The 21348-nt window shown below is 33.1% G+C and overlaps 1 protein-coding gene across 1 annotated transcript in view; it reads right to left on the bottom strand.

The window, feature by feature from the left end:
- Positions 1-3076: 3076 nt before the first annotated feature.
- CENPK (centromere protein K) overlaps positions 3077-21348 on the bottom strand; it is a 36592-nt gene continuing 18320 nt past the window's right edge. The window contains exons 6-11 of the mRNA XM_040622231.1: positions 21198-21244; positions 11050-11132; positions 10853-10951; positions 10402-10534; positions 4593-4646; positions 3077-3968 (exon numbers count right to left, since the gene is read on the bottom strand). Coding sequence (XP_040478165.1) covers positions 3810-3968; positions 4593-4646; positions 10402-10534; positions 10853-10951; positions 11050-11132; positions 21198-21244 — 575 coding nt within the window. The 3' untranslated portion in view covers positions 3077-3809. The remainder of the gene's footprint in view (positions 3969-4592; positions 4647-10401; positions 10535-10852; positions 10952-11049; positions 11133-21197; positions 21245-21348) is intronic.

Genomic DNA, 21348 nt, shown 5'->3' with positions numbered 1-21348 from the left:
TGTTTAATCTCCAAATATTTTGGGATTTTTCCAGGTTCTTTCTGTTATCAATTTATAGTTTAGTTCCATTGTAGTCTGAAAGAATAATTTGTAGTCTATTTTTAAAAATTTATTGGTAACCCAGAATGTGGTCTTAGTAAATGTTCCATGTGAACATGAAAAGAATGTGTGTTCTGCTATTGCTGGATTACTATCCTATAAATGTCAGTTAGATCCAGTTGATTGATGGTGCTGTAAGGATCAGTTAAACTAGATCCTTATTGGTTTTCTGCCTGCTGGATCTGTCAATTACTGATAGAGGAATGTTGAAGTCTCCAACAATAACTGTGAATTCTTCTATTTCTTCTTACAGTTCTATCAGTTTTTGCCTTATATACTCTGAAAAAGTTGGGTGCATACACATTAAAGATTATTATGTCTTTTTGGAGAATTGACAGCTTTTATCAATATGTGCTGTTCCTTGTAATCCCTGGTCATTTTCCTTGCTCTGAAGTCTGCTTTGTCCAAAATTAATATAGCTAAGTCCAGGTTTCTTTTGATTAATGTTAGCATGGTATATATTTCTCCATCCCTTTACTTTTGATGAGTCTTTATATTTCAGATGGGTTTCTTGCAGAAAACATATAGTCTGAGTCTTCTTTTTTTTAACCACTTTGATAGTCCTGCTTGAATTGGTGTATTTAGTCCATTCACATTAAAAATGATTATTAAATGATTATTATCTGGAGTAATATCTACCATATTTGTTACCATTTTCTATTCATTGCCTTTGTTCTCTTTGTCTTCCATTTTTTGTCTTCTCTAGTTTTAACTGACCATTTTACATGATTCTATTTTCTCTCCCGTCTTAGCACATCAATTATGCTGAAAATATTCTTAGTGATTGCCCTAGAGTTTGCAATATACACTTACCATTAAGCCAACTTCACTTTAAAATAAAGGATGTTCTATAGAATTAAAAAATATAATTCTTGGTAAAAGCAACAAAGAAGCAAACTAATGAAACCACTAACTCAAAAAGATATATGCAACCCCATGTTCACTGCAGCATTATTGACAATAGCCCAGTTATGGAAGCGACCTAAGGATCCATCGATGGATGAAGAGATAAAGAAAAGGTGGCATATAAATACAATGGAATATTATTCATCTATAAAAATGAATGGAATTTGCCATTTGTGACAACAAGGATGGACCTCAAGAGTATTATGTTAAGTGAAAAAGTCAGAGAAAAAGTCATAGGTCATATGATCTCACCTATATGTGTAACCTAAAAACAACAAAACAAGAAAACAAGCTCATAGATACAAAGCAACAGATTGGTGGTTGCCAGAGGCAGGGATGGGGTGAAGAGTGGGCAAAATGAGTAAAGAGGGTCAAAAGGTATAAATTCACAGTTATATAATAAAGAAGTCATGGGGATATAGTGTACAGCATGGTGACTATAGTTAATACTGTATTGCATACTTGAAACTTGTAAAGAGAATAGATCTTAAAAGTTCTCATTGCAAGTAAAAAAAATTTTGTTAACTATGATGACAGATGTTGTGGTGATCATTTTGCAATATATACAAACATCAAATCATTATGTTGTACCCGACACTAATAAAATGTTGTATGGCAATTATACCCCAATTTAAAAAATCATAGTGAAATAGTTGTCAACATATTAAAAAACAATGTTATAGTAATATCTGTATATATATTATATACATATATATAGTATATATAGTATAGTGTTATAGTAATATATGTGCTTATTTATTAATACATTAATAAGATCAAGTGTCTTGATTTCAAAGTGTTGATGTGCATAAATGTTATTTAGAGACATTTGATCCAAATATATGTTATGGGGAAAAAAAGAAGTAAACTAATAGTTGCTAAATAAACAAAAAAGTAAATTAAGGACAACAGGGTACCAGAAATGTTAATACAGATATACAGTCATATAAAACTTAGGTCTCAAAGGGTCATATTCAAATAGAGACATAATTTCTCCCAAATCAGTCCATACATACACATCAACCAATAACCAAGTTAAATATATATTCTGGTAAACTAAAACAATTTTTTGTTTTAAAATTAGGCTAACATCACCAGCTGGTGTGGGAAAGCTAGAATGTGGCATTACTTTCTGATATTTTGCATTATCATATTTAAGAGTCAGTAAAATAAAAACCAATTCTAAGTCTTAATAGATTTCAGTGATTATCTTAAAGCAGTGAAATTAAAAATACATAAAAAGGTCCTCAGAACTTGAAACATTTTCTCCAACATTCTCAAAACCTCAGAAAGCTTACAAGAGCTGTAAGCTTAGATGGAGTACAAATCAAGACTAATTCTACAATATAACTTACTTTGTCTATAACTGAGATCGAAAGTGGGCAAATATCTTGCTATGTAAGAAGCCTGTAAGAAGAAATAGGATGTAGTCATCATAGTTTTCTTTAACGCTTTATACAAGATACTGCACTCAAAAGATCCTAACCATTATTTTTATGAGTAAAATGTGAAATGAAGACTTGCCCAATAAAGTGAGATGTTCACTGCTTTATCTCTTTCTGTACTTTGCAACACAAAGAAGTTCATGGACAACAGTACTACCTACTTTGTAGAATTATTGTCAGGATTATACTGACTGAACCATTTCTCCCTTCTCCAGTAACTTCAAGAACTTAAGATACTTATTCCTTTGACTTGAATTGGAGTATTCTAGCAAGGTACTTTATATGTCATCTTCCCATAAAAGAACGTACATTCTCTGAAATGTAACAATATTTGTATTATCTCTAGAAGGGACAAGATATACTTGGAATAGTATTTGCTTACTTTAAAAAAATTGAAGTATTTAAGGTAAGAAAGAAATATGGATGATAAACATTAGAAAGCCTTTTCAAATATAAAAGTACATAGTAAGTCCTCTTAGAAAACTAATGATACTAAAAGTATTTGGAATTCTCTAGTTTAGCTTGCTTGTAATCTAGAATGAGTCTTATAATATCCTCATCTTTCAACCTATGAAAAAATCTATTTAATTAATCTGTTAAAATGTCATGCCACATCACCAGAAAAGCTAGAGATTTTTAGATAAGAGAATTTTATTTACAGAAATGTCATGGAGAATTAACAAAATTTTATGAACACAATTTTGTTAACATTAACTAACAGAATCAAGAATGGTTTAATATATAATATCACTTGTTATGTAATACATACTAAAATATAGTTTTCATGCTACCTTTATCCATTAGTTTTTTTTCTGTTCCAATTTTTAACAAATCTAGAAATAATGCAGTATTCATGGAACAGATTTACTACATACTTTTAAATTATGTATTCCATCTACATCAGATACTGTCAATTTAAAAACCACCTGCAAATTAAATGGCCTTCCCATTATAATTACCAAATTTAAAGATATAAGCATCAAATGGAACTCAAAATGCATAAAATAAACTGTCATAAATTTCAAAAGGGAAAAGTTATATAAGCAATATTATAAATTAACAAAGAATTTTCCAAAGAATACTGCAGAAGGTATATCAAAACTTTTTATAATGATTAAGTCTAGAATATTTTTTCTTGCATTCTTTTCCATCCAGTTGAAAACACCAAAACAGTGACTGAATTGAAAGAACCATTTATAAATGAATAGTAGATGGCACATGTCATTTTATGGATAAAAGGAAAAGACTACGTACTTTGATTTGCAAATAACATTCTTTATCCAAGTAAATCCTCAGTGTTTCGATTATCCTTGAATGACAAGATTCATTAAGTACTGTGTGAAAAAAGAGACCATCCTTTTACTGATGGAACGCTTCTAATCTTATTCTGGTCGGATCTTCCGGATGTCTCAAGGCAATTCCATTACGAAGGAGCAGTTCAATATAAGGTGGCCAAAAAGAATCACTAATTTTGACATATGGATCATGTGGAACATCAAATAATCTATTTAAAAGAATCTAGGAAAAAATATCGTTCAAAATATACCACACTTAGTTTAAAAAATGATATAGCTACAATAAAACATTAAAAATTTTTTACCAAAGGATGTTGATCTATCCCTTTTCTCTTTGAATAATTGCTTGTCATACTTTCTATGTACTAACGTAAATAATTATTTTTCCTCCTTTTAAGAAAAACTACAGATATTAATAAATGGAAACATCTTTAAAACTGTGTACAAGTTTCTGCAACTTTGTGGAAACGATGCTTAAACTCAAACATGTAGTTCAGATAGAACAGAGATGCCAACTAAAGATTCCATCCATGTAAAAGCATAGGCTTTCACTGTGCAAATACTAAATAACATTATAAAAATTTTTTTGAAGTAATAATCTTGGGAATATGATTAATGGCTAGTCCCCAATTTTATGTTCTTTTAAAAAATGACAATATTCCTTCTAATAAGGTATAGGAAACATACCCTAGTCTTATACTAAAGATAAATTAATATCAATATATTAATAAATGTTGGTATATTTAAGAACTAACGCAGTATTTTCTGTTTTGACCCTGTGTATCATTGTTCAGAAATCACTAACTAAAAGAAATCCTGAAGAGAAAACAACTATACAAAAACTTACCTCTAACATTTCATGCAGTGTTATCAGCTGTGCAGTTGATTCTTGAATGTTTTTCTTTGACAGAAATGTGAATAACAAAGAATTAACATTTCAATTCGGCCAATGGCAGATTAGACTATACTTATCGCAACAATTTTTAAATGTAATATTTCTTAACTGCAATGGTACAAGGTATAACAAAACCAAATATTTATAATTAGGTGATTTTAAAAGAATTCTGAAAGTAAACAATCAGCTTATACTAAACAGGTTCATAAAAACAAAGTTCAAACAACCTCTAAGAGAGTGAAATCTTTTGCAATTACAAGATACAATTCAGACTATCTACAAATACACAATGGATAAATTATATTATACATATTATATATACTCATGTAATGTAAAGTCTAATGTTGAACTCTCCAATCAAAATATCTCAAACAAATGGCATTCCAAACAGTATTTATACAGCTTCAGGACAGGAAACTTACTTCCCAGGGAGCCTCATTCAACTTTCTATAGTTCTTGACAGTTCCTAATGTTAACTCACTGCTTCTTTTCTCCTTGGAATGACAGAGAATAAGACCTATCCCAATTTGATCCAAGAATTCCTCAAATACTTGAAGACAGGTATTATGAGCCCTAAGTCTTCGCCATCTTAATCATTAGTTCCTTCAATTATTTTTCATAAGCCAGAGTCTTGCAGCCCCTCAATATCATGGGTGCTCTCTAAATGTGTTTTAACTTGTCTTCTTTTTTTCTTTTTCAATCCAGGCTCCACATGATACAAGTATGATTTAAACAGCAAAGACGAAAAGGAAGACTCACTTCCATACTTACGGATGCTAGAATTTTATTCATCAAGTTTATTCATCAGCTTTTAGACATCTATTTTGCCCTGCTGACCTCTCTCTAAGCATATTATCATCTAAAATTCATAAGTCTCTTTCAGACATCCAGCTAAGATAGGTCTCCTTCATTCTTCAATGTTTTAAACCCAAGAGAGATATTCTATGTACCTCCACTAAATATTATCCCTATTTTATTTGGCCTAGTTCTAGCCAACTGAAAAATATTGTCCTAATTCTGTCATCCAGTATATTTACTGTCTAGCTCCCTTAGTTTCTTATCATTTGCAAGTTTTCATAACCATGCCTTCGACCTATTCATCTAAACTCCTATTAAAAATATTCCATAGGGCATCTCTTCGTGCCCACAGGTCCTGTCCCCGTGCTTTAATAAAAACACCTTATTGCACCAAAAAACAACAACAAAAAAACAAAAAACCCAAACAAAAACCAAAAACAACAACAACAACAAAAAACATTCAATAGGACAAGGATCTAAAGGGGATTTGCTAGAAATCTCCTTCCAAGATAATCCTAATCCTAATCAGCAGCCTGAGTTCAGACATTTACTTAATTACAAAGTCACCTACTATAGGGACAGCTAGTACTTTCCTGATACCAAGGATTACTGGGGAATTCTTATAAAATCTTATGTAGGGGCTCCTGAGTGGCTCTGTCGGTTAAGTGTCTGCCTTCCTCTCAGGTCATGATCCTGGACTCCCGGGACTGGACCTCGCATCAGGCTCCCTGCTCAGTGGGGAGTCTGCTTCACCCTCTGCCCTTCACCCCACTCGTGCTCTCTCTCTTTCACACTTTCTCTTAAATAAATAAATAAATAAATAAATAAATAAATAAATAAAAATTTTAAAAAATTAAACTCTTATGTAAGTATAAATAAACTAAAGAAAGAGTAAAAATAAATGCAATTTCTGAGTAAAGATAGTAAAGCTGGATCTCAAAATCTCTTGACCTCTAATACCTTACTAAACGAAAGAGTGGCTAAAAAAAGCAGCATTCAGTAGTGATGAAAGCAAACAGAATTAAAGAATTGATACAGAAATAAGCAGCTACAAAGCACAGATTAAAATATAAATGTTTGAGACAAAGAAAAAGCAGAGGAAAAATATGAGAGCAAACCAAGAAAAAAAATGTTTCACATAAAGATATGAAAAACAGGGGCGCCTGGGTGGCTCAGTTGTTAAATGTCTGCCTTGGGCTCAGGCCATGATCCCAGGGTCCTGGGATCAAGCCCCACATCGGGCTCCCTGCTCAGCANAAGCCTGCTTCTCCCTCTCCCACTCTCCCTGCTTGTGTTCCCTCTCTCGCTGTGTCTCTCTTTGTCAAATAAATAAATAAAATCTTAAAAAAAAGATATAAAAACAATATGACATAATAAAATAAAAATTCCATGAAATGAAATGTGACCTAAATCTGCCCCTAAAAACAATGCCAACTTCAAAGCAAAACTGATATTGAATGATCATCATTGTGATGTATCTCTGTTAAATTACTGAAGTTTAAAGATAAAGAACTCTTCAGGCATGTCTTCAAGATATCCAGAGGCTGACTTCAGATCTCCACAGCACATTCTATTTCAGAAGAATACAGCAATCCCTACCAGATCTTAAATTTTTTTTTAAATGTTCTGAAAATATCCTTTGACTATAAAAGCAAACAAAGTATTTTCATCATTCAAGAACCTAAGAAACAAAATGCCCAGGAATTCTGCTTAAACAAAATACTTATCAAAGAAATCCATCAAATCAAACAACTAGTTAAACTTAAAAACTCAAAAATAAATGGTAAAAGATGATAAGCATTGACTTCAATACCATACAAAGACTAAACACATACATGAATATTGGTACAAGAACAGAATAAAAATGCTATAAACCTGCCAAAGTTAAAATACATAACACAAATTATAATGAGGGTATAGGAGGAAGAACGTTAATTTCCTCATCTTTCAAAAGCAGGGAGTCAATGAATGCTGTCTAAAGTTGAAAGATGAAATTTAAAAATGTATTATAATCTTTTACAATGTTTTTCATAATTTGTTTTCTCTATATTGGGGATCTTTCCAGAATTAAAATCACTTAAAGCAAAGAAATATTTACCTGAGTTAAATAAATCAACCTCACTCATTTTTCTTCTATCAATTTAAGTATTACATATAATACTTATTTTATATTGGCCTATACAAAACTACATTGATCTGTGGGAGCTTGGGTGGCTCAGTCAGTTAAGTGTCTGACTTTGGCTCAGATGATGATGATCTTGCGGTCCTGGGATTCACCCAGTGTTGGGTTCCCTGCTCGGTGGGGAGTCCATCTCCCTCTCCCACTGTGTGCTCTCTCTCTCTCTCAAATAAATAAATAAAATCTTTATTAAAAAAAAAAAACTACACTGATATGCACATCCATCAATCCATTTATGCTTCTATACCTGTATGTGTTTAGGAAGATGTCTCAAACGATGTTCACCTAATGTTAATGATGTGGTGGAGGGATTCAAGTGTTTTCTTTTTGTACACATCTCTGAATGCTAAATCCCAGTGTTATAGACGGAACTGTGACTCTCAAAATTCACATGTCCAACTCCCAGCCCCCATGGTAACTATATTTGGAGATGAAGCCCTTAAAGAGGTAATTAAAGTTAAATGTGACCACAATGGTGGTACCCTAATCCACCTGGACTGGTGTCTTTAAAATAGACAAAGAGACACCAGAGAGCTCTCTTCAGGCACAAAGGTCTCAGGAGAAACCAACCCAAATGGCATTTTTGATCTTAGACTTTTAGCCTCTAGAACAGTCAGAAAATAAAATCTTTTTTTGAAGCCATTTAATCTGTAGTATTTTACTAAGGCAGATTAAGTCAACTAATACATTCAGTATTACTGTTTGACAGAGAGAGAGAGAGAAAAGAGAAAGTAATCTATCATTTTGTAACATGTATCAACAGTTCACATACTTCATTTAAAAAAAGTGAGTTTATCAAATATGACTTAACAAACCCATGATGGCTTCTGGTGATCAATGATTCCTTTTTAGAATCCCTCAAAACCTCTGGTTCTGTTACTGGAGAAGCTTGATAGATTTAAAAAAATGTTGAAAACAGGCAAGACTAGAATCAGAAAATGTCACTGAGTTATTGTAGGATTATGATCATTAAGAGGTAGGGTATCCTGAACTTAACGAAATGGTTAACAGAAGGCTGTCAATAATTTTAGAAATGAACAAGGTGTATAAATAGCAATGAATAGAATGGGAGACATAATCCATAACATATGTAAAGCCTCCTGATAGTTACGATGAAGAAAGGGAAGAAGAAAAAAAACAGATAATAAGAAAACAAAGAGAACTTTCTCTCCTTTTCCTAGTATACTCATAGTCATTCAATAAACATGAACTCAGAAGATACTATAATACATGTGCAAGATAGTAGACCTACAAAGATGAATTCAACACATCAAGGAACTCAGAGTACATGGCGGGTGAACAGAGAGATAGACATAAATGATCACTACAAAATCCTGTGACAAATGCTAATAAAATGGCACACAAACTTCATTTAATACTTCATATAGGGGTGCCCCGGAGTGTGCAGTCAGTTAAGCGTCCAACTCTTTTTTTTTTTTTTTAAAGATTGTATTTATTTATTTATTTATTTGAGACAGAGAGAGAGAGAGGGCACAAGCGGGGAGAAGGGTCAGAGGGAGAGGAAGAAGCAGACTCCCTGCAGAGCAGGGAGCCCAAAGTGGGGCTCAATCCCAGGACCCTGGGAAGGTAGATGCTTAACCAAAGAGTCCAGCTCTTGGTTTCGGCTCAGGTCGTGATATCAGGGTCATGAGATCAAGCCCCCTGTCAGGCTCCACGCTCTGCACAGAGACTGTTTAAGTTTCTCTCTCCCTCTTCCCCTCCCACTGCCACACGCTCTCTCACTCTTTCTCTCTAAAATAAATAAATAAATCTAAAAAAAAAATACTTCACGCAAAAGATGATGTTTGATTCTTAAGTAAGAATTTGCTATCCTCATCAGATAGGAAGTGTTTTGTAAGCAGAGGGAATAAAACGTTTAAGGCACAAAAAAATAACAGGTCATGGCGAACTTGCTGGGACTAGAGTGGAATGGTTGAACGGATTCATGCAAGAGATGAAAAAGAATGGTTGGACAGGAGGCTAAAGAGATAGACAAAGTCCAAATATAAATCCATTACTCTAAGGAGTTTATAGACTTCATCCAGTAGGGAGTCATCAGTTTTATGTTGAAAAATGATTAAAATATATATTTTTAGAAGGATCATTCTGGTGCCAGTTTCAGTGCCTATACTACTTCCACAAGCTCTATTTATTTACACTATATACTGTTTTTAAAAAAGGAATTAAAGTAGTCTTTCCGAATCTTCTGTCACCAAATAAAATATTTATTTGCTTTTGTGGAAAAGGTTTATTCCATCATAACTACTAGTAAAATAGTCAAGAATTTACACTAACATACAGCTCTCTTATGATTTTAAAAGTTACATATGCTCATCATGGAAAATATAGAAAAGTAAAAACAAAAACAAAAAACAAATTTCACCTAAAATCCTAGTCCCCAGACGTAGGCACTATTACACTTTTTATTACAAATCAGACTCATAAAACTTAGTTAGCTGTGTTTTATCCATTTACCAATAAATTGTGAGCATTTTAGTAACTCTTCTGGTAGTGTTCAATATATTATTTTTAAAAGGTATATTTTTTTCCCCACCATATGGGTAAATATTTTAAAAATGCATTTAATCCTGTTTTATTGAACTAAGTTGCTTCTAATTTTCCAATCAATATTATAATATGATGGAATATTTCTGTACATGTATCTGTGTATATCTTTGAAATGTATAATAAACTTACAAAAATTTATCAGAAAATTTACATTTGAACTTATATGAAACAATCTCATATATAAATATCTACATGAATGCATTCTCTAAAACTTACCTTTTTCTTTTTCTTTTTAACATTTCTATCAGGCAGAGGAAAATGATCTTCCAGAAACTCACCCAAGGTAATCAAAAGTTTCTCTTTATATTCTTTTATATCATGCATTTTAGTTTTCAGCTCATCAAAGATTCTAATAGATATTTTTAAAAATTAAGAGAAATATTTTACTGATAAAATACACAAAATACATAAGTATATGTAACTGGTAGCTCATAAAGTTGATCAAACACTTTGTTCAAATGAAATAACTAGTTTTATGAAAGTATAATTCTCTAATTAACAGGTAGGGAAACTATACATCAAGTCATTAATCAAATGTCATGTAACTAACAGTTGGCAGATGTTAAACTCACAATTTCTAATAAAATTTCCCTTCTTTTCATATATGTATTTCATGTAACATTAAAAAATAACTTTTTCCTATTTCAAAAAACTAGAATACAAATACCTTGATTCAGAAAATGTCACAATCTGATGTTTCAATTCATTGTGTAGTACATTAAGAGATTCCAGTATCTGTTGTTGTTCATCCAACCACTGTTGCTCCCTTTAAACGTGGAAAAACAATACCAACATAGCCAAATAAAACATTAATACCAATCCAACATATATCAGTGATTAAAGGTAATTATAATATAAGTATACCTTTCCAAGTCTTCCTTTAACTTTTCATTCTTTGACTGAATAGTAGAGAGTACCAATTCAAGATCATGTCTCAATTTTTGGAACTAGAACAAAATAATTCAAATTGCTTAGTCTGTAATCCTATCAACAGTTATAACTAAATGAGAGTGAACTTTACAATATTTGTTTAGTATAGATAATCTGAAATCAAGAACAAAAAAGCTTACTAGTAAGTCTGAAAGGAAAATATACAGCAGGTACTAGGTTCTTTGTAATATTTCATTTGTTAAATTCAAAAATATAAGAAGGAGTTTTGAGCAATACATTTTAATTTGATACTGAAAGACAATTAAACAGTAAGTTTTCAGTAATCAGGTAGATTAGGTCTCTTTTCTAAGGAGACTACACAAAAAGAGACACAAATGGTTATCATTCACTTAACAAATATATATTGATCATTGACTACCAGGCATTATTGAAGGAATCAGGGATTCAAAGATGAACAAAGAGGGGAACTGGGACAAATAAGTATATAACTCCAGTGAGTGATCAGTCTCACGAAGAAAAAATAAGTCCAAATAGGAACACAGACAGACATGAGGAGTAAGAATGGCTCTTTTTGGTAGTATGACATGGAGAGACCTCTCTGATCAGGTTAACAGTATAGCAGCAGATAAAGAAGACATGAGATAAGACATGACCATTTCTAGCAAAAGAATGTTCCAAGCAGAGAAAATTGTAGGTACAAAGGCACTGAGGCAAGAGTGTGACATACATGAGGAACATCAAAGAAGAGTGTGTGGCTATAGCAAATTACAACAACATCTGGAGTTTTTTCTAGTATCTTTTTGTTTCTAGAATGTATTAGCTAGTATTCCATTCTCCTGATGTCAAGGGTTTCCATCAGCTTTTTACACATCTAAATCAGTGATAATTTAAAGATGTATATCATAAACCTTACAGCAACCACAAAAAAAGGGGGGGGGGGATAACCAGTAAACCAATAGTATAAATAAAATAGGTTTATTTTTAAAATTACTCAAGTCAAGAAATTGGAAGAAGAGGAAAACAGGAACAGAGAAACGGTAATACAAATAGGAAAAAAAAATCAAGTACAAAGATTTCAGAGCAACCACATTGATATTACTTTAAATATGAACTAACAATTTAATTAAATTAAAAATAAATAATAGAAAGGTAACTGGAAAAATCTGCAAACATTTAAATATTAAAAACAGACTTTTAAAAAATCCATGAGTCAAAGAAGTAATCTACAAGAAAAAATTATTATGAACTATTTGAAAATTAAAACAAAATAAAAATTTCTGGGGTGAAGCAAAAGCAGAACTCGGATAAGAATTTACAGCAGTAAAAGCCTATATTAGAAAAACAAAAAGTCTCGGGGCACCTGGGTGCCTCAGTCCTTCAAGCATCTGCCTTCCACTCAGGTCATGATCTCAGGGTCCTGGGATGGAGCCTCCCGACCCACATTAGCTCCCTGCTCAGCAGGGAGTCTGCTTCTCCCTCTACTGCTTCCCCTGCTCATGCTCTCTATCATTCTCTCAAATAAATAAATAAATAGAATTTTTAAAAAAATAAAAGAAAAATAAAAGCTCTCAAATTAAGGATAGGTTCCACCGTAAGAAAAAGAACAAATAAAATCAAAAGTAAACTGAATAAAAAATAATGATTAAAAAGAACTTAAACATAGAAAAGAAGAAAACTGGGGGGAAAATATATGAAAACCAAAGCTGATTCTTTGAGAAGGTCATCATAATTACCCACACTAATTACAACAGAAAAAAAGAACAAAAATTGCTAACGTTAGGACTAAGAGAGGTGACATGCTATAAACATTAAAATGGTAATAGGGGAATGCTAAGAACAAATTTAATAAATCTGACAAATTAGATGAGATGGACTAACTCTTTAAAAGACACAAACTACCATTGATTCAGAGAAAAAGAGAAAACCTGACTAGCCATAAGAAAACTGAATTTGTGGCTAGAAATTTTCCCACAAAGAAAACTCCAGGCCCAGATGGCTTCACCTGTGAATTCTAACAAACATTTAAGTAATAAATAATACTGATTCTATACAAACTCTTTTGAAGAGAGAATACCCAACTTATTTTATTAGGCCTGATACAAAAGCCTGACCAAGATGTCACAAGAAAAGAAAACCATAGACTAGTATCTCTCATTAACATAGCCACAAAAACCTTAATAAAATTTTAGTAAATTAAATCCATCAATAAATAAAAAAGATTAAGCCAAGTGGGTTTATCCTAGGAATACATGGTTAATTAAACAGGTAATACAAATTTTTTAAAAAATCAATGTACTAATAAGTCAATGAATTCAGTATAGTCACTGTATAAAATTAATATACAGCAACTGTTGTATATCTATACACTAACAATGAAGCAGGAGAAAGAGAAATTAAGAAAACAATCTATTTACAACTACACCAGAAGCAATAAAATATCTAGGAATAAACTTAACCAAGTACATGAAAGATCTATACTCCAAAAACTATTAAAACAATGATGAAAGAAATTGAAAATGACACAAACAAATGGAAAGATATTTCATGCTCACGGACAGGAAAAAACAATATTGTTGAAAATGTCTATACTGCCCAAAGCAATCTACAGATTTAACACAATCCCTATCAAAATACCAACAGCAGTTTTCACAGAACTAGGACAAATAATCCTAAAATTTCTATGGAACCCCAAAAGACCCTAAATAGCCAAAGCAATCTTGAAAAAGAACAAAAGCTGGAGGTTTCACAATTTCAGATTTCAAGATATACTGCAAAGCTGTAGTAATCAGAACAGAACAATACTGCACAAAAACAGATATATCAACGGAACAGAATATAGAGTCCAGAAGTAAATCCATGCTGTTATGGTCAATTAATCTACAACAAAGGAGGGAAGAATATACAATGGGAAAAAGACCATTTCTTCAACAAATGGTGATGGGAAAAATGAACAGCTACATGCAAAAAAATGAAATTGGGCCACTTTCTTACACCAAACACAAAATAAACTCAAAATGGATTAAAGACTTTAATGTAAGACCTAATACCATAAAATTTCTAAAAGAAAACATAGACAGTAATTTCTCTGACATCAGCCATAGAAACATTTTTCTAGATACGTCTCCTCTGACAAGGAAAACAAAAGCAAGGGGCGCTGGGTGGCTCAGCAGTTAAGCGTCTGCCTTCAGCTCAGGTCATGATCCCAGAGTCCTGGGATCGAGCCCCACATTGGGCTCCCGGCTCGGCGTGAAGCCTGCTTCTCCCTCTCACACTCCCCTTGCTTGTGTTCCCTTTCTCGCTGTCTCTCTCTGTCAAAAAAATAAATAAAATCTTAAAAAAAAAAAAAAAGAAAGAAAAAAAAGTGAAATTAAACTACTGAGACCACACCAAAGTAAAAAGGAAACCATCAATAAAACTTACTAAATGGGAGAAGATACTTGCAAATGATATATATCTGATAAGGGGTTCATAACCAACTATATAAAGAACTTACACAACTCAAACCAACAAAAACAAATAATCCAATTAAAACTGGGCAGAGGACCTGAATAGTCATTTTTTCAAAGAGAACATACAGGGGCATCTGGGTGGCTCAGTCAGTTATGCATGTGCCTTTGGCTCAGGTCAGGATCCTGGGGTCCTGGGATCGAGCCCTGCATCGGGCTCCTCACTCAGCAGGGTGTATACTTGTTCCTCTCCCCCATCCTTCCCACTCGTGCTCACTTTCTCTCTCAAATAAATAAATAAAATCTTAAAAAGATCAAACAAAGAGGACATATAGATAGCCAACAAACACATGAAGATGCTCAATGTAACTAATCATCAGGGAAATGCAAATTAAAACCACAGTGAGATATCACTATACACCTATCAGAATGGTTATAATCAAAAACACAAGAAATAACAAGAGTTGATGAGGATGTAGAGAAAAAGGAATCTTTATGCACTGTTGGTGAGAATGCAGATGGATGCAGCCACTGTGGGAAACAGTTCCTCAAAAATTTAAAAATAGAATTACCATATGATCCAGTAATTCCACTACTAGGTATTTACCTAAAGAAAATGAAAACATTAATTTGAAAAGATACATACACCCCTATGTTTACTGTAGCATTATTTACCATAGCCAAGATATGAAAGTAACCCAAGTGCCCTTCAATAGATGGATAAAGAAGATATGGTATATATGTACTATGGAATATTATTCAGCCATAACAAAGAACATCATCTTGCCATTTGCAACAATATGGATGGATCTAGAGGGGATGATGCTAACTGAAATACATCAGACACAGAAAGACTACTACGATATGATTTCACCTATACGTAGAATTTAAGAAACAAAAGAAGAAAAAAAAAACAGACAAACAAAGAGTCTTAAATAATAGAGAACATACTGGGTTGCCAGAAAGGAGGTGTATGGAGGGATAGGGAAAACAGATAAAGGGGATCAAGAGTACACTTATCTTGATAAGCACTGAGAAATGTATAGAATCATTGAATCATTATATTGTATACCTGAAATTAATATAAAACTCCACGCTTAAAAAAAATTCAGTGTAATTTATTACGTCAACAGACTAAAATAGAAAATAATCATCTTCTCAAAGGATTCAGAAAGAATAAATGACAAAATTCAATAATAATTTATGATTTTAGAAAAAACTTCATAAATTGTAATAAAAGATAATTTCCTCGACTTAATTAAGGGCATCTACGAAAAACCTACCACTAACATACTTAATGATGAAAGAGCGAACACTATCCACTAAGGTGAGGAACAAGGCAAAAATGTCCGTTCTCACCACTTTTATTAAATATGTTACCAAATGTTCCAGGCGCACCTGGGTGGCTCAGTCAGATAAGCCACCGACTCTTTGATTTCTGCTCAGGTCATGATTACAGTGTTGTCAGACTGAGCCCTGTGTTGGGCTCTGCTCTCCGTGGGGAGTCTCCTTGGGATTCTCTCCCTTTCCCTCTGCTAGTGAGCCCTCTCTCTCAAATAAAGAAATCTCTAAAATAAATAAATAAATAAATGCTCTAGAACAGTACAATAAGCCAAGAAAAACATATGAAAGTCATCTAGGGGCACCTAGCTGGCACAGTCAGTTAAGTACCTGACTCTTGGTTTCAGCTCAGGTCACAATCTCAGGGTTGTGAGATCGAGCCCTGAGTCTGGCTCCATGCTCAGTGTGGAGTCTGCTGGAGATTTTCTCTCCCTGTCCTGCTGCCCCTCCGGCTCATGCTCTTGCTCTCTTGCTCTCTCTGAGAAAGAGAGAGAAAGAGAGAGAGAGAGAGAGAAAGAAAGAAAGAAAGAAAGAAAGAAAGAAAGAAAGAAAGAAAGAAAGAACGAACATATAAAAGGCATCCAGATGTAAAGGAATAAATTTAAGTGCCCCTGATGTCAGATGACATAACTAGCTAGGTAGAAAATCCTACAGCATCTACAAAAAAGCCACTAGAATAAAGGTTTATCATACTCACTAATAGAAGATCAATATATAAATATTAATTGTATTTGGTATCAGGATTAAATAATTGTTGACTGAAAAAAGAATACCACTTTAATAGCATCAAAAATATGAAATACCAAAGGAATGAGCTTGACAAAAATGTGTTAAGACCTGGACACTTTTATTACAATTTATTAAGTCTTTCAAAAAATCATGAATTGGGATGCTTGGCTTGCTCAATCAGTAAAGCATGAGAATCTTGATCTTGAGGTCATAAGTTCAAACCCCATATAGGGGGTAGTTTGCTTAAAAAAATAAAAATTTAAAAAAATCAAGAATTAATATTGAATTTTATCACTTATTCTTTCTGAATTCATTGGGACAATCAAATGTCTTTTTTCTTTTTTAGTCTTTGATATAATGAATTATAAAATACTGATGAGATAAATCTTTAAAACACTAAATAAATGGAGACCTAAGTAAATACAGAGATCATACAGGGCTCATGGATCTGAACTGAGACTCAGTATGTTAAAGATGTCAATTCTCCTCAAATTAAACTACAGAATCAGGGTAATCTCAGTCAAAGTTCAGCAAGATTTTTATGGGATTGAATGACCAGCTAACTCTATATGAAAATATAAAACAATTTCGATTAAGAATAAAAAAGAGAATTCATACTATTTTATTTCAAGACTTAAAAAGTTCAGTAAATTAATTAATGTGGTATCGACCTAAAGACAGAAACACAGAAAAAAGGAAACGAAATAACCACAGAATGAAGAACAAATGGAGTCTAGAAATGGATCCACACATATATGGTCAGTCAATTAATTTTCAATAAGCATGCAAAGGAAATTCAAAAGAGAAAAAGTAATTTTTTTCAACTATTTGTGCTGGAACACCCACAATTAGTATTCATATGAAAGAAAATACAGCTTTATCAATAACTCATTCTATATAAAAACATTAATTCAAACTGGATCATTAATGTGAAACTTTGAAATTTTTAAATTAAGCATTCAAGAAAATCTTTGTGACCTTAGGTTGGGCAAATATTTCTTATATTTGAGCACAAGTCTTAAAAAAAAAACCTTGATAAAACAGAGTTAATCAAACTGGGAACTTGTGTTCTTTCAAAGACACTGTTAAGAGAATAAAAAGTGTGCAGGGAAGAGTTAACTGAGCAAGCCAAGGTTGCACAAACTGCACATTACCAAGAAAGGCCTCTCTTGAGGACAGGTCCCTTGTGGACTCCTGAGGGATGAGCTCTGAGGCCTTGGAATACTATGCCTGATAGGAGTGTTTATATAGGGGTGCTGGGATGGCTTAGTCTTTTGATCATGCAACCTTTGATCTTGGTATTGTGAGTTCGAGCCACACTTGGCACACTTGCAATTTTGCTCTGGAGGGCTGGAGCGTGAGCAGGTAAGGTCAGTCAAGGAGGCCCCCTATGCATAATGACTGCCTTCTGATAAAAACTCTAGACAACAAGGCTCAGGTGAACTTCCCTATTTGACAATACTTTGCGCATGTTGTGCCCTCGGCTACAAGGAGAATTAAACAAATTTATTAACTCCACTGGGAAAGGACTACTATAAGCTTAGCCTATGTGTGTTTTCCCTTGCTCGTTTTAATCTGTGTTTTCTCACTGTAATAAACTATAACCATGAATACAATAGCTTCTCTGACTCCTGTGTCCCCATCAACGAAACGAGAGTGGTCTTAGGGAAAACCCTGACAACAGCTGGCATCAGAAGTGGGATTTTGCTATAATGACCCTGGCTCGCCAAAACATAATTAAAGCACTGTGTGGGAAAAAGAAGGATAACGGGGCAGAGAATGATGTACCTGGTGCCTGATGTTTACCCAGTCAACAAAGATAGAAGATGACAGTTGCACCATGATCAATAATGTCTGTAATTACAGACAGCAGTAGTCTGGGAATTTAGAAATGATAGAAAAAAATTCTCAGACAGTTGGCTGACTGGATGTATAAGGAAATATAAAATACTGAGAAAGAAAGAAACTAAATATTCAATCTCTTTGTTATTTTTATCTGTAGTAGTTAAAATGAAAGCAGAATGTTAAGACCAATGCTGGTACTGGATCATTTGGATTTCAGCCAGTTCAAATCAGAGTTGCTAGCCTAAGGGCTGCTGCTAAAGGGAAAATTACAGTGGATGATTATGTCATGTCATTTTTAATTCATGATATTGATATTGGTGGCTCATTTCAACATGAAGAAGAATCTTTATCTTTCATTCAGGAAAATGTTCATGTATTACTTATTATTTCTTCCTTCCATTTTTTTAAATTTGGAACTTCTACTGGTTGTATTTTTGTACTTCTGAGTTGATACTCTAGTTCTACTACCTTCAGTTATTCCAATTTCCCTTTTTTTGCCATCCTTACTCTGTAGGAGATTTCCATGACTATAATTACCAACATTTTTGTGATTATTTTAGGTATCATGTTTTCATTTAGAAAGGCTCTTATTCTGACTGGCCCTTTTTAAAATAACAGCTTCATTGAGATATAATTCGCATACCACACAGTACCCACTTTAAGTGTATAATTCAATAATTTTTACTGTACTTGTAGAGTTGTGCAAACATTATCACAATCTATTTTAGAACATTTTCATCAACCCAAAAGGAAACCTTTTAGTAGTATCCATTAGCTGTCACTCATTACTTCCTCTCTAATCACTCAGCCATAATCAAGAAGCAACTACCTACTTTCTGTCTCTATGGATTTACCTATTAATGATATTTTATATAAATGGAATAACATAATGTGTAATCCTCTGTGATTGGCTTCTTTCATTTAGCATAACGTTTTCAAGATACACCTATATTATGGCATATCAGTACTTCATTATTTTAGACAATAATACATCCCTGTATAGAAACATCACAATTTATTTATCCATTCATCAGTTGATGAACATGAGTTGTTTACCCTTTTTGACCATTAAGAAAACTGTCGCTATGAACATTCATGTTCAAGTTTTTGTATGGACACAAACTTATTTTCATTTCGCTTGGGTATACAGCTGGGAGTGAAACTACTGGTTCAAATAGTAACTTCTCCATCTTCTGAGGAACTACCAGACTGTTTTCTGAAGTGGCTGTACTATTTTACACTCCCACTAGTAGTTTATCAATGTTCTAATTTCTCCATAACTTCACCAATACTTGTTCTTGTCTGTCTTTCAATTATAGCCATGCTAGGGGGTATGAAATAGTACTTTTTTTAAGTTGGCATTCTGTTATTTTTTAATATTTTTCCCAAAGATTGATTGATTGATTGATTTGAGAGAGAGAGCACACAAACAAACAGAGCAAGGGGCAAAGGGAGAGAGAGAGAGAATCTCAGACAGACTCTCCAGTGAGTGAGGAGCCCAGCACAGGGCTAGATCTCATGACCATGAGATCATGACAAGAGCCGAAATCAAGAGTCAGATACTTAACTGACTGAGCCACCCAGGTTCCCTTGTTATTTTTTTAATCAAAAAAATTTTTATCTCTCTGAAGATATTATTTATTAAATTCTCTCTGTTCCCTGAATTGTCTCTATTTCCTTAAAGTTCATCTTTGTCAATTATTTTGGGTTTCTGCCTTTCCATTTGGAGGCATTCACAAATGCTGATGACCATTGGCTGGCCATTTATGTTTAAAACTCAAAAATACTAAAAACTCTGTTTATGAATGGGATTTTTTGATGTATACCAATCCTGCTTTTTCACTCTGAGAACCCCATATATTAACACTTGTACATCTTTTTTCTTAAACCATTTAGATTTTCCAGAGAGGATTGTTTTATCTCCAGTCTGAGGCTATTTTATAATAGATTGTAAGATCTCTGGATAAAGAGCCAGGAAAGGAGCTGGTACTTCCACCACACAGTATAAAAATATTAACTTGATCTTTCTGACTCTTGACCTACACACCAACCCTACTAAACACCCAACCTGGTATCGCTGAGTCCAGAGCCTCGATAGTTTAATGTCTCCATATCTTATACCTCCAGTTTCCAAGTGTGGGGGTAAAAAGTTAGCTGCCTGATTAGAAGAGAGAAAGCTTAACAGTCTATGTTCTGCAGTTAAAGAAGGCTTTTTGTTTTAGGTTCAGACTTGAACCTTGAATATTGTAGTACCAGTTTCCTTCAAATCCCAAGACTTTTTTCAACTCTGTAGGGCAGATAGTATCTTTTCATCCCTATCTCTGTCTCTTGACACACAGATAGTTATTTCTTTCCATGCATTACAATCTTGTTTACAATGTTTGATTGACCTAATGGACTTCGACCTAATGGACTTAGATGTTAAAAAAAATGTCTTTATTGATATGTGGGTTAAGTTTTGAGAAAAACAGATGTATGCGATGATCATTTAACTATGTTTAATGCTTTTGCTTTTATTATAAAGAGTTTAATCAACTGAAAATTAAGTATAAGAATAAAGTTTACTACTAAATACTAACAACAGTTCTGATACATAAATTGGTAAAATGAAATTCAAGTCATTTAAAATATTTCATTCAAAAAATATAAAATCAAAATTAATATGGCTTTAAAGTGGATTCATCCTACTTACGTCATGAATCCCAAACACTTCTAGTTATAAGTTAATTAGGGTTACTACAGATTCATTAAGTAACTTACCTCCTCTTTCCCTAATGTTACTAGAACTTCTTCATTCAGTGGAATTACTGCAGAAACAAAACAAACCAAAATTATACATATATGCTTAGTTAGCTCTCAAAAATAAAGAATTTGATTTTGTGGTTTTTATTTATTTATTTTTTTTTTTTTT

Source organism: Ursus maritimus, unplaced genomic scaffold (genome assembly GCF_017311325.1).
Source record: "Ursus maritimus isolate PB19 unplaced genomic scaffold, ASM1731132v1 scaffold_5, whole genome shotgun sequence".
NCBI classification, from domain to species: Eukaryota; Metazoa; Chordata; class Mammalia; order Carnivora; family Ursidae; genus Ursus; species Ursus maritimus.
The sequence above is the reverse complement of the archived record's forward strand: the minus strand, read 5'-3'. Positions and strand labels throughout refer to the sequence as shown.